Here is a 13,325-nt window from a genome sequence, read left to right on the forward strand (position 1 = left end):
GGAAGAGAAGAGAGGGTTCCTGGACTCTTGTTTGTTGGGAGATTTTTGATTCCTGATTCAATTTCTGGTTATGAGTCTGTTCAAATTTTCTATTTCCTCCTATTTTACTTTTGGTAGTTTATATGTTTCCAGGAATTTACTCATTTCTTCCAGATTGCCCAATTTTTTGGCATATTACTGCTCAGATTATTCTCTTATTATTGTTATTTCTGCATTGTTGGTTGTGATCCCTCCTCTTTCCTTCATGATTTTATTTATTTGGGTCCTTTCCTTTTTCTTTTCAATAAATCCGGCTAAGGGTTTATCAATTTTGTCAATTCTTTCAAAGAACCAACTCCTGGTTTCATTGATCTGTTCCCACTGTTTTTTTGTTTTGTTTTTTTTTTTTTGATATCATTGATTTCTGCTCTAATCTTTATTATTTCCCTTCTTCTGCTGGCTTTGGGCTTTATTTGCTGTTCTTTTTCCAGCTTCTTTAGGTGTAAGGTTCGATTGTATATTTGAGACATTTCTTCCTTCTTTAGGAAGGTCTGGAGCAATCTCTATACTTTCCTCTTACGACCACCTTTGCTGTATCCCAAAGGTTTTGGACTGTCGTGTTTTCATTTTCATTGGCTTCAATGCACTTTACTTCCTCTTTAATTTCTTGGTTAATCCATTCATTCTTTAGTAGGGTGTTCTCTAATCTCGAAGTGTTTGTGGAAGAGAGGGGAGGAATGGAACACTCATTTGATTTCTTAGCCAAACAGAAATCACACTTCATAACACCTGGTTGGAAAATACTAGACAGATGCCTTAGCCGAGAGGTACAAGGAAAAAGTACAGAACTGACGGCCACCGTGGGGACCTTCAGGCATGCAATGCAGTAAGAGGGCTGACTGTCTAGGCTGCTAGTATGCTCAAACCACAGATATTTAAATACATATAGGGATTTGAATGCATATGTATTAAATCATATTAAAATCCCACTGGTAGTAAAATATTCTACAATTGGTAAAAGGCTTAATGAGAAATTTTCAAAATATGAAGTCATCTCTCCCATGATGTATAAGCTCCCAGCCAAGAAATAGGATTATTATGACAAAAAGAATAACTTTGTCCATTTAGAGTTCTCTTCTCTCCCCAGAAGTCTATTTGAGATCATAATTTATTGTTACTTAATAAGATATGGGACCATTTTTTCAAAAGCAGTGAAATGTTTTTCTATGTTAGGATATTCTCCCAAAACCGGATCTTTTCCTAACGCATAAAGAAAAGGTAAGAACATCCATGTGGAGGGTGGGCCTTTGGATCAATGTGGCAGGTGACACTGCAAAGCCCTGAGGGAGGGAGCCAATGCACTTTGCCCTTCAGGGGAAGAAAGCAAAGTGACCTTGACAGTGACTCTGAGCTAGACCCCTCCACCTTGTTCTCCTAGTCACAGAGCAGATTTTCCTTTTCAGAGAAGGCTGCCCTTTAGAGGCTGCCTCTGAGACCTCTGGCTAGAAGGTTTCCCTGATGAGAAAGAACAAAGGAGGCTACAGAAAATGTGTTTCTCTTTTTTCTGAAAAAGCCTGGAAAAGATGGAGGCATTACTATCTGGACTTGTCAAGGTCGTCTTGCGATGCTTTCTTGTACATTTCCAGCGTGCGTTTTGGTACAGAGGCTGAGCAGGGATTAGAACACGAGGAGGGTAAGCGAAAGAGGAATTAGGAGTGTCAGAAAAGTAAATGCAAACAGGGCCAGATTCAGTGCTAAACATCAGGCAAGCCCATGGCACAGAACCAGTGAGGGGCCATGAGGCAGTTACAGAGAAAAAGCTCCAAGGCAAGGGGGAGGGGGAGGAAGACTGTGATAGAAAGGACACAGAAATACACAGTAAATATGGGTGGGGAAGGACCAAGAATAGGAAGAGACAAGCCTGAAACCAATTAGCCAAAGTCAGGCGTGTTGATCCACTCCTTTATTCCCAGACTAGATGTGTGGGCCCTGATATCTGAAGGCAAATTTATAGAAACTGAAGAGAATTATTGTGCACAGAGCTAACTCCAGATCACCAAACCTTATCCAGTGTGTCAGTGACTGCACTCCACTAGAAAAGGAAAAAAACAAACAAACAAAACTAAACTGAAAGGGTTCTGAAGTGCCCGTTGTTCATGAGCAGTACAGCCAATGTGGTAAACAGTCTCTGGAGCGCCTAACTGGGATCCTGGTTCTGTGGCTTACTAGCTGTAACCCAGCCTCTTTGTGCCTCAGCTTCCTCATCTGTAAAATGGGAATAACACATGCCTCCTCATAGAATTGTTGTGAGGCCAAGCAATAATACATGCAAAGTATTTAGAATAGTTCCTAGGACATAGTAAGTCCTCAAAAAATATTAGCTATTTTCATTATTTTAAAAAAGAAGAAGGGCAGTCTATAAGACCAAGGGCTAAAGCCAAAGGAACTATACATAAGCACCATGTTCTAGTTGATCAAGTTGTTTCCCGCTAGGGTATGAGTTAACAACTCCGATACTGCTATGCACGTATAACAGAAGCTGAACAATTAAGTAAATATTGGCAGATGGTGGAAGCCACTTCTCTCGCTGTCGCAGAGGAAATATACAAATAAGCAAGGGGAGCAGACTAGAGCTATCTATGTGGTAGCAGGTTAGAACTGGAGGCATCAGCAAGAACTCGTGTTAAACATAATATAGATACAAAATGTTACACATAAATATCTGTATTTACGTAATCGGTAATTTGTGTAAACATAAATCTCCTAGCCCTGCCAGCTGCGAATCTTGGATTCTGATGCCATTCTCCAATGGAAAGAACCGGGGTTCCTTGAAGAAATGGCTGATTTTAGGTCGGGGGCAGGAAATCTAGAAGATGAGCCTAGGGCATCGTGTAGTGCCAGAAAGTAAGAAGGCCTCAAACAACCAAATAACCCCACAAATGCTACAGGTACATGTCAAAGTGCACGGGAGTCTACCAAAAGAGCTCCCAGTGGCCAAAACAGGAACGATCTGAGCAAGAAATAAACTAGCATCGCATTACAACCCAAAGCACAAAAAAAGTATCCACCTACTTCATACTGATCTAGATGATTAAATAAACTAATAAATGGGGGTAACAAACGTCCCACACAGAAGTTTTCCAAATACATTGATTAGATACTTCACCCTAACAGAGGAGGCGCAAAACTCCCCAGTCCTTAATTGAGGGTTGTGCATAGTGACTTCCTTCCAAATAACACAGTACGGGAAGGAAGAGTGTGGAGGGCAGATGCTCTCCATGGAGAGATCTGAGAACTACTACTGCAGCCAGGTAATCAAGGCCAACAATGGTCATAAATCATGCTGACAGTGTGTGTCCTTGACATCATGTGATGAGAATGGCATTTTATCTCTGTAAGATTCCTCTCGAAAACTCATAAATCCAGTCTAATTATGAGAAAAAAAGTCCAATAAAGGGGCATCCTACAATATATCTGACCTCAAAACTGTTAAGGTCATCAAAACCCAGAAGAGTCTGAGAAACTGTCATGGCCAAGAGGAGTGAGTCTATGGAGACAAGAGGAGTCTATGGAGATATGACAAACTAAATGGAATATGGTATCCTGAACGGGATCCTGGAACAGAAAGAGGACATCGGTAAAAAGTATGGAAATCTGAATAAACTATGGACTTCAGTTAACAATGTAGCAATACTGGCTCATTTGCTGTAACAAATGTGCTATATTAATGTGAGAATAGTAGGGGGAACAGAGGGAGGTGTATGGGAACTCTACTATCTGCTCGATTTTTACAGAAATCCAAAACTGTTGTGGAAAACATCTTAATTTTAAGAAAAAAACACAAACAGGAGAGTCTGACCTAAGTTCTTAAGAATAACCCATCTCGTTTTGATCAACGGGAAAGAAGTAGAGGCCATGGAATGTAGAGGGCAAGGCCTGGCTCTAAATCCCAGCTTTCACTTACTCCCTGTATGACCTTGGGTATGCTAGTTAACCTCTCTCTGTCTCAGACTCCTCATCTGTGAGAGAGCGCTAGTAATATACATAGAGTTATTATGGTAATATTAAAAGGATATACAGTACTTAACACAGGGACTATTCCTACTCAGCAGTCAATGATCTCTAGCTATTACTATTACAAAGGGACGCTGCCACTCGCCAAAATTATTCTTCGGGGACCTCAGCAGTTCGTTATTCTCCCATCCCTCATAGGCCAAGAAGGGTGTTTTTATGTTAGAGATAGGCCTCTAATGAAAACACTGCTGAGGCATTCTATACTTTTCACCATCAGGATGGCGTTTCCGTTGGTAATGAAAGATGCTACAAGGCCCTAAGAACAGGAAGCAGGCACTCAGATTGATGGGCCTGACCAATGTGATCTTCCTTCTTCTTTCCTCACATCCTGCAACCCATCTCCTTCCCCAGGAAGCCAGCCTGACTTCCACATTTCTAACAGCTGTCTGGGGACCTTGCTTAGGGTGTTCATTCAGTAATAAAGCCAGGCAAAACAACACAGGGTACATTACAGTAAATAATCCCAAATTAAGAGATCTCAGGATGCTAACAAGCTAAAACACTAGTCACAATAGTGGTAATATAATATACCTTAGTTCTTCGTGTACTTCTGGCTGCAACCTGGTTACTGTGACAGAAGCATACATGGGGTGAAAAAGCACAAGCACCTGAGATCCTGATGTTCAGTTTGAAATGGCAAGTCCAAGAGCAAAATGGTGAGCAGCCTAGGTCTTGGAGTCCATCGGGCCTGAGTTCAAATACCAGAGTTCATTTAACCAGCTGCTTGGTTTTAGTCAAAATATATAACTTTTTTTCATGTTTATTTATATTTTGAGAGAGAGAGAGAGAGAGAGAGAGAGAGAGAGAGAGAGAGCGAGCCAGGAAGGGGCAGAGAGAGAGGGAGAGAGAAGTCCCAAGCAGGTTCTATGCTGTCAGTGCAGAGCCTGATGAGGGGCTTGAACTCACAAACTGTGAAATCACGACCTGAGCCAAAACCAAGAATCAGACGTCTAACCGACTGAGCCACCCAGATGCCCCAAACTTTTTTTTTTTTAATTTTTTAGAGTTTTTTAAAAAAAATGTTTGTTTATTTTTGAGAGACAGAGAGAGACAGACAGTGAGCAGGAGAGGGGCAGATTGAGAGAGAGAGAGAGACAGGGAGACACAGAATCCAAAGCAGGCTCCACGCTGTGAGCTGTCAGCACAGAGCCCAATGCGGGGCTTGAACTCACAGACCGTGAGATCATGACCTGAGCTGAAGTCAGACGCTTAACCAACTGAGCCACCCGGGCACCCCCCCACACTTTTCTGAGGCTTCCATTGACACCTATAAAATGAAGACAACATCTCACAGCATATCTGTGATGGTAAAAGAAGATACAAAGGACCCAGAAGAAGGCCCCACACTAGTTAGCACACCACAAACTGCAGCCAGGGGTGGTGGCCAGGGTGATGCAGGGCAAATCAAGTGACAGAGGTGGCTGGGATGCCTGTTTGCCATTCTCCCACATTTGGAGAACCCCAGGAGATTCTTAGGTGGCTGATTTTTCTTCTTTCTGAACCACTGATTGCCAACGTTCTTTTTTACTCCTTAATTCTTAGAAAACTAATTTCTACTCCCTTCCCTTAAATGCACAATTTGATTCAAGATTTCAATGACTTTTGAAAGTATGCTTTCTATTTTTCCTTGTCCACTATGGATGTTTTAAAGACAATACCAGCCTCTTTTATACAACATATTATTTCTCCATTCTTTCATTTTACTTTTTAAAAATATCCCTTTCACATTAGAGCCTCTCATTCTTTTCAATTTCAAGTTTTAAATATTATTTTTGCTCTGTTCTTTACCTCTCTTTCTTTGCCCCATTGTTAAAATCGGCACATTAATTTTGGGACAACTGGGTGGCTCAGTTGGTTAAGCATCCAACTTCAGCTCACATCATGAGCTCATGGTTCGTGAGTTCGAGCTCCGCCTTCAGCTCACTGCGGATCCTTTGTCTCCCTCTCTCCCTGCCCATCTCCCGCGTGCATGTGCACACGTGTGCGTGCGCACACACACATACACACACACACACACACTGCACTCTCTCAAAAATACACATGAAAAAAATTACAATAAAAAATCACCATATTCATTTCAACTGTTTTGTTAGGGTACTTGAATTTACTGCAATGAATATTAGTTGCAAACTCTCTGGGAAGATTTTTAATACTTTCCACTGTAAAGTTTCTCAGGCATTAAGGAATCACAGCCAGCCTTCTTTAACTCATCTCCCTTTTCTTTAAAGTGTTTCCAATGTCTTGGATTGCTACTATTTATACGACTCTTCACTGGTGACTAAAATCTGGAGTCACTATTTACAACTTCTGGGAAAAGATTACAAGAATGACATTCACATCAACTGAATGTGCAGAGATGAGAGCAGAATGATTTCAACAGTTTAGAGCACTGCTGTGGTAAAGAGGTTGAGAAAACAAAACAGCACTCCAGAAGGGAAGTGATGAGAGTCAATAAAAGAAAAGGAAACAGAACTATTTCTACATTACAATAGTCATTAAAGAAATTTAAAAAGTGTCATTTCCTAAGGAGTCTTAAACCTCTTTAAATTAAGTATTATAGAGATAGATAGATAGATAGATAGATAGATAGATAGACAGACAAAGATAGGTGACACATACCTACATACATATTCTAATTTTAGATCCATTTCAGAGAATGAAGATTCATGGTGTCGAGGTTCTGTATGGCTAACACCCCTTCTTTACATTCTCTTCACTTCTGAATTCAATGCTGGTAATAAATCTGCACTAAGGAAAGTGTCCTTGTCCATCTGGTTCTGATTCTATTATTCTAAATAGACAGCATTTTATTGTGTAAAAGTGTCAGCAGGAAGGAGGAAAAGGGCACAGGTGGGATGAATGTGGGCAGAGATGTTTTCTTCTGTCACAGGAAGTGAGTTTCCTGATTTCCAAATAGTTGCAAGCTTGGGGATTGTAGAAATAAACATGGTATGCTTACTACATACAACAGTCTGGCGCTAACATCAGAAATCACTGTGTGGCAGATTCCAACATCCAGAGGCTTTGGAAGTTGAATTCCTTGCAACTCAAGGAATTCTTGTTTTGGCTGGATAACTCTAAAGGTTCTCGATACTGCACAACGCCTGAACTGGGCACACTCAGGACTGGAATTAACAAGTGGGAGTCACAGCACAATCTGATACTTTTTGAAATTCGTGAAGACTACTACTCAGTTGTGATCCAAGGCACTAGGAACCAATCTTTCATCTTGACTGTTCCATCTGTATGTCCATGTTTTCCTTCTTCTAAGTTCTTTTATCCTCCAAAAGGTTGATTTAGAAATACAGGGAAGATTGTTATCTTGGGATTTGGGGACCCTGTATGAAACGTAAGCCTTGCTCTACGCTTTACATTAAAAATGGAAAACCAAATAATAGTTGAGGGTTTTTCAGTGGTGATTCCCCACCCATACTACACCCCATCTGCAGAACTGAAGGCATTGCCCAAAAACAGGATGTTTACTTCTTAGAAAGTTACTGAATTCCCACCGTCTGTTTCCCACCTGAAATCACTAGAAGACAGATTCACAGCAAAGGAAAACAGTAGGCATTATGTCCTGCTCACTGTACCCCACAATACAGTGCTTTAGCTCATCTCTGTACTTAGTATCATCACGACCAGTTATGATGTCATGAGTCATAACAAGCAACTCAAAGAAGCTGTCTATTTTGTTTTTCTATTTCATCAAAGCTGGTTGCACAGCCTCTCTGATTGAAAAAAGCAGTCCAGGGTACCTCTCAAAAGCTCAGTATAATATTTGGGCCATATCTCTGTTCTGATATTCATGTTCATTTTTGAAAAGATGAAGAGAAAGCTGAAAGCTAAATAAGTTTTATCCTCGATGTCGTTACACTTGAAAGGGCCTCAGAGAGCTTACATTCCGAGCACTTCATTTTTCAGGTCAAGAAGCTGAAACCGAGGGAGGTGAGGTGACTAGGTCATCTAGAGGGGAAGTGACAGTAATTGATGAGGGATTCAAACCTCAATTCTCCAGGCTTCTCACCCAAGGCCCTTCACCTCCTATGAGGCTGGCTTCTGGGCCACCTTGGCATTTGGTTCACCTCAGTACAAGATGGGACACGAATAAAGAAATCCTGAGATAAGCATGGTCCTATTTTCACCCAGATCTAGATACTCATAAATAAAGAGGGTTTTCACTTGAGGACTGCAGCCTCATCGCCATATAGCAGGGTTTCCTACCTACGCACTATGACACTTAGAGGCAGGGCATTCTTTGTTGGAGGGCGGTGCTGTCTTGTGCACCGTAGAACGTTTCACAGAGATCCTGGCCTCTACCCGCCCAATGCCGATAGCATCCCCCACCCACCACCACGTTAAGACAACAAAAACGTCTCCAGATATTTCCAAATATCCTCTGGGGACAAAACCAGCCCACTGAGCATTGCCAGAGACCCAGGTCTCCTACACGTGCATCCGGCATTAGGAAGCCTTCGGTCGTTGCTACATCTCAGGTGCCAGAGCTCTGTGATGATGGAGGAACTTTCAATATATGACATATGGAAAGAAGGAGATGCTTCCCCGATATTCTCTCAGAAAGACAAAGCAGTGACCCTCTCCAGCCACAGAAATGATCAGGAGAAGGGTAACTTTAGAAAAAGCAAAAAGACAACGGTGAAATGAGATGAAAAATAATAAAAGGAGAAGTTGGGAGGGGGAGAGGAAGCAGCCGGAAAGCAGGAGAATGAAAGGAAGAAAGAGGTCAGCAGAGAGAAGGGATTTTAGCATTCCAGCATTTGTAGGACAGAGTGGTCCATTATAAGATAAAGTAGCATATTTTCATCAGGCATAATTTTTTTTAAAAAGCAACTCAGTCTGAGGAAAAGGGTCAAGAACTTTCTACCAATTCATTGTGAGGCTTTAGGAAAGGACCATTGTCCCCAGATGATGGACCCCTCAGGGGAGTTCTATGTGAAGCTCTTTGTTAAGGACTCATATGCTTAAAACTGTAAAGCCCTTTAAAACAGCTTATCCTGGAGTCTCCCCCACATCACTGTTCCTGGCGTACAATCAAGTTCAAGGAAGTTTTAGAATAGGACTTTAAAATAATGAGCAGAATTCTTCACATCCAGGGTACAAACCAATTTTCTTTAACTTGCCACTTCCCCAGAAACCTATTTAATCTCAAAACACTCCCTGGGAAACAGAAAAGCTCTGGATATTTTTCAGACTGTTACTCTCCTTGGTGGCTAGCTGAATGATAGCTCCAGATCTGACTCAACTCCAAAATCTGTGGATAACGACACACTTATTTCTGCATGTGGTCACAGGTGGAGGGAACATTTGACAAGCTGGCCACTCAATTCTTACAGTATCCCTCCTTTGTTTATGCTTAAAAATATTTACATAAAAAGGTTCTTTTTTGGGGTGCCTGGATGGCTCAGTTAAGCAACCGACTTCGGCTCAGGTCATGATCTCACGGCTCATGAGTTCGAGCCCCGCGTTGGGTTCTATGCTGACAGCTCAGAGCCTGGAGCCTGCTTCAGATTTTGTGTCTCCCTCTCTCTCTCTGCCCCTCCCCTGCTCAAGCTTGCTCGCTCGCTCGCTCTCTCTCTCTCTCTCTCTCTCAAAAATAAAATAAACATTAATTTTTTTTTAATTTGAAGAGGTTCTTTTAAAAAAATTACTATTTCAGTTAAGTTTTCGTGAATAAACAAAATGTACAACGAAACCCCCAATCCTATGACTCTGAAACTTAAAATGTGTAGAATCACTCAAGGATCTTCCTGAAATGCAGATTCTAATCCAGGTCTGCAGTAAGGCCAGAGATTCTGCATTTCTAGCAAGCTCCCAGGTGGTGCCAATGCTGCTGGCACATGGACCACACTCTAAGTAAGAAGTCTGTACGTCTAAGCCATGTCCCCAGATCACCTATTTGATTATACTGGTTCCTTCCTACAAAAACTTTTCAGGGCTGTCTACTGCTTAGCAGGGATCGTCCTATTCTCTTGAGAGAATTAACCCCCTTCGCGATAGCTTCGGTTCTACAACTCCCCTCATCCCGGTACAGACACCATCATGAAGCAGCCACACCAGTTCTGTGTTGTTTCCAAAATGTCACATACACTGCGTGCCCCTGATTTGGTCCCACTGTTCCCTCTGCCTAGATGGTCCTACCACCAAAATTTTGACCCTCCTTCAGAGCCTACCTCAAATTGTCACCTCCTCCAAGAAGCCTCCCCAAGCCCTCTAAGAATAAAAGTATGTGTTCCACTTACCACATCTTGCTTTTGGGCATTCAAAAAACTACACTGGTTTGTCTGGTTTTCTGGAAGGTTATGGCCCATCCAATAAAATAATAAAACTCCCTAACTCAGGACTTAAAAAGATACTCAATTTTCTAAGCTTCACATCTTTGGCTTCTGAAGAAAGGATTCCATCGGTCAATCCTCTGAGGAGTTAAAATATTCCATAGGATTAACCACCCAAACTTTTGGCTCCAAGAATGAATATTTACTAAGAGTACTTTCAAGCACCCTGGCATACAGCCCATCTACTCAAGAACATCACTCCTATAGTGGCCTGCACCCCTGCATTTTTCTTCAGTGTCTTCCACACTGTTCTCATCAGATTAAACTATCACCTAGTGCTAACACACACACACACACACACACACACACACACACACACACACACACACACAATGAAAAAAACTCTCCTTTGCTCCAGATCATCCTCCTGCCCATTTCTCTTCTCTTATAGAAAAACTTCTCCAAACTTCTGTCCTCTCTTGACCCACACACACCTCCATCCACGAAAGCTGCACTTGTCAAGGGGACCAAAGACCAACATGTTGCAAACACAGTAGTTGCTTCCCAGGCTCCTCTTGCTTGATATCTGAGCAGTAATGGATATAATTGGTCACAGCAGCACCCACCCCCCCAAACTCCTTCTTTGCTTGTCTTTTGGACACAACTTCTTCTTTCTTCTCCTTCCTCACTGGCTGCTCTGTTCCAGGCTCCTCTTGCTGGACCCTCTACTTTCCTGACTCTAAATACTGGAGGAAACCAAGGCTCAGTCTCTGGACCTTCCTCTTCTCTATCTGCCCTTTGTTCCCAGGAGGGCACGCCTGGCCTCCTAGCCTTAAACACCAGGTATAAACTGAGGATGCCCAGACTTGTACCTCCAGTCCAGACTTCTCCCAACCATCTAGACTCATCCAACGGTCTCAAAATTAGTATGTCTAAGACGAAATTCTTGACACATGCTCCCCACCATACTGCTCCTCTTTGCCAGTCTTTCTTATCTCATAAAGCCAAGGTTCTGCTCTATCAGTTACTTATACCACAACCCTTGGAGGTGTCCTGGCCTCTTTTTCTCTCAGATGCCCCGTCCACTTCATCAGTACAACCTCCTAGAAACACCTTCAAGATCTCTGCAGAAGCTGTTCCTACAAGTCACTCCTGCTTTTACTACTACTATCACTACTAATAGCACCACCACCACCACCCCACTCCTCTTCCTCCGAAAGTCCATGCTACCAGCATCCCTTGCTTGGACCCTTGTAAGTGTCCTAACCAGGCTCCTTGCTGCCGCTCTTGCCCCCGTCCCACTGCCAGAGTCTATTTTCCACATAGATGCATAAAAACCTTCAGAAATACAAATCAGGCCATAGCCCTGCTCTTCCTAGGACCTCTAAATTCTTATGTTCCTTAGCTCCTTAGAATAAAATTGAACATCCTGCCCGAGGCCTTCAAGTCCCCATGTGGTCTGGGGCCCCCACTACCTTATAGATCTCATCCTCTGGCACCTGCTCTTGCCTCATTCATCTCCCTACCACTTCTCCAACGCTGCTCCCGCCTCAGAGCATTTTCCATATTTTCCCTGCCTGGATATTCACAAAGCCGAGCCCGTACCCCATTCGTGACTCTGCTCCAATGCCACCGGATCAGAAAGTCCACTCCTGGCACCCTCTGTGAATCAAACTCTCCATCAGGATCTAGCCCCCTTCACCCTACTGCATTCTTTTTTGTGGGATTCCTTGTCCCTCTGCTAAAATACCAACTTCATAAGAGCGGAGACTTACTTATTTTGTTCATAGCTGTTCCCCTTAGCACAGGGTCTGGCACATGGCAGATGCCTGACACATTTTTATTGGATGAATAAATGAATTATCACTGGATGGTCAAAATATAACTATATGATTTTACGCATTATAAGAAAAACCAAGACAACATTGGAAAGGAATAAAAAAAAAAAACTCTGCTGAATTACATTCTTTTAAGATAATAAGTCTTGACTAAGAGCTTGTAATGCAGAGAGAGGCATACTTACTTCCTGATCACCATCTTAGACTCTGATGAACTGGGGCTTTCATCCTCTTCACAGTTTGGGCTTGTCAGGTTTCCATACCTTACAGATCAAAACAAAAATACCCACTCAGTGGGGTTGGAAAGCAACTCTATTCCATTGCAAACACGAGATAACCGTTACACTTTTCAGGAGTAATTACAGAAAGAAATATTTATGCAATAGCATCAAAAACTGATGTTGCTGGGATTTACTTATTGGGCATATGGATACTCTATATGGATACTCTAACCAAAAACAGTGATTTAACAATGAATTGCACTACTTAAAACTTTCTCTTAATATTTAACATCTCTTTGAAATTCTTTGGAAGAACTTAGGCTTTTCCTCTCAGAGGGAGGGTCAGGTGTCACATTCAGCAAAGACGGCAGATTCCTTGTGGACTGGAGACACAGCCCTCTGCTCCATCTACTGAAGGACCTCGTGGCCCTGCCTGTGCCTTGTGTCACCTTCACACTCGTACCACCACACGTGCCCCGTAACGACTCCCTGCTATGCTCACGAGTCTGGTCTCTTCAAGGAGAAGTCCTTGAGGAGAAGGGTTACGGAAGTAATTCTGGACCCTCCAGGAAAGGCTGAGAGAAGGGCTGAAGAACAGAATTTTTATGCAACCAGGAGAAGAGCCAGGGAACCAGGGAAGGGGACCCAGGGGGACAACTTTTTAGAAAGTGACAGGTGCTTCACAATTTTTTAATTTGTCTCATTATAAACTCAAAATTTACTAAATAACGAATCAGTCCCTAATTACAGTTAGCTGTCCTTCCCACTCCATATGTAAGCAAGACTCTTTTGTATAAATATATCACATTTTGTTTGGTTCCAAATGTACACTTTAAATTCTTGAGGAGTAGACTTTTCAGTAACTCACAACAAATGCCCTATTTCTGCAGTTCCTCTCTTCCCCTCAATGAAGAAGCCAGAGA

At 42.3% G+C, this 13,325-nt stretch overlaps 1 protein-coding gene across 3 annotated transcripts in view; it reads right to left on the reverse strand.

Annotated features, from left to right (window-relative positions):
• Positions 1-13,325, reverse strand: part of RGL1 (ral guanine nucleotide dissociation stimulator like 1) — a 259,274-nt gene that overhangs the window by 52,503 nt on the left and 193,446 nt on the right. For all 3 annotated transcript variants that reach the window (XM_045048923.1, XM_011291000.4, XM_011290999.4), the window contains one exon: positions 12,367-12,444. In XM_045048923.1, coding sequence (XP_044904858.1) covers positions 12,367-12,444 — 78 coding nt within the window. The remainder of the gene's footprint in view (positions 1-12,366; positions 12,445-13,325) is intronic.

Source organism: Felis catus, chromosome F1 (genome assembly GCF_018350175.1).
Source record: "Felis catus isolate Fca126 chromosome F1, F.catus_Fca126_mat1.0, whole genome shotgun sequence".
Classification (NCBI taxonomy): Eukaryota; Metazoa; Chordata; class Mammalia; order Carnivora; family Felidae; genus Felis; species Felis catus.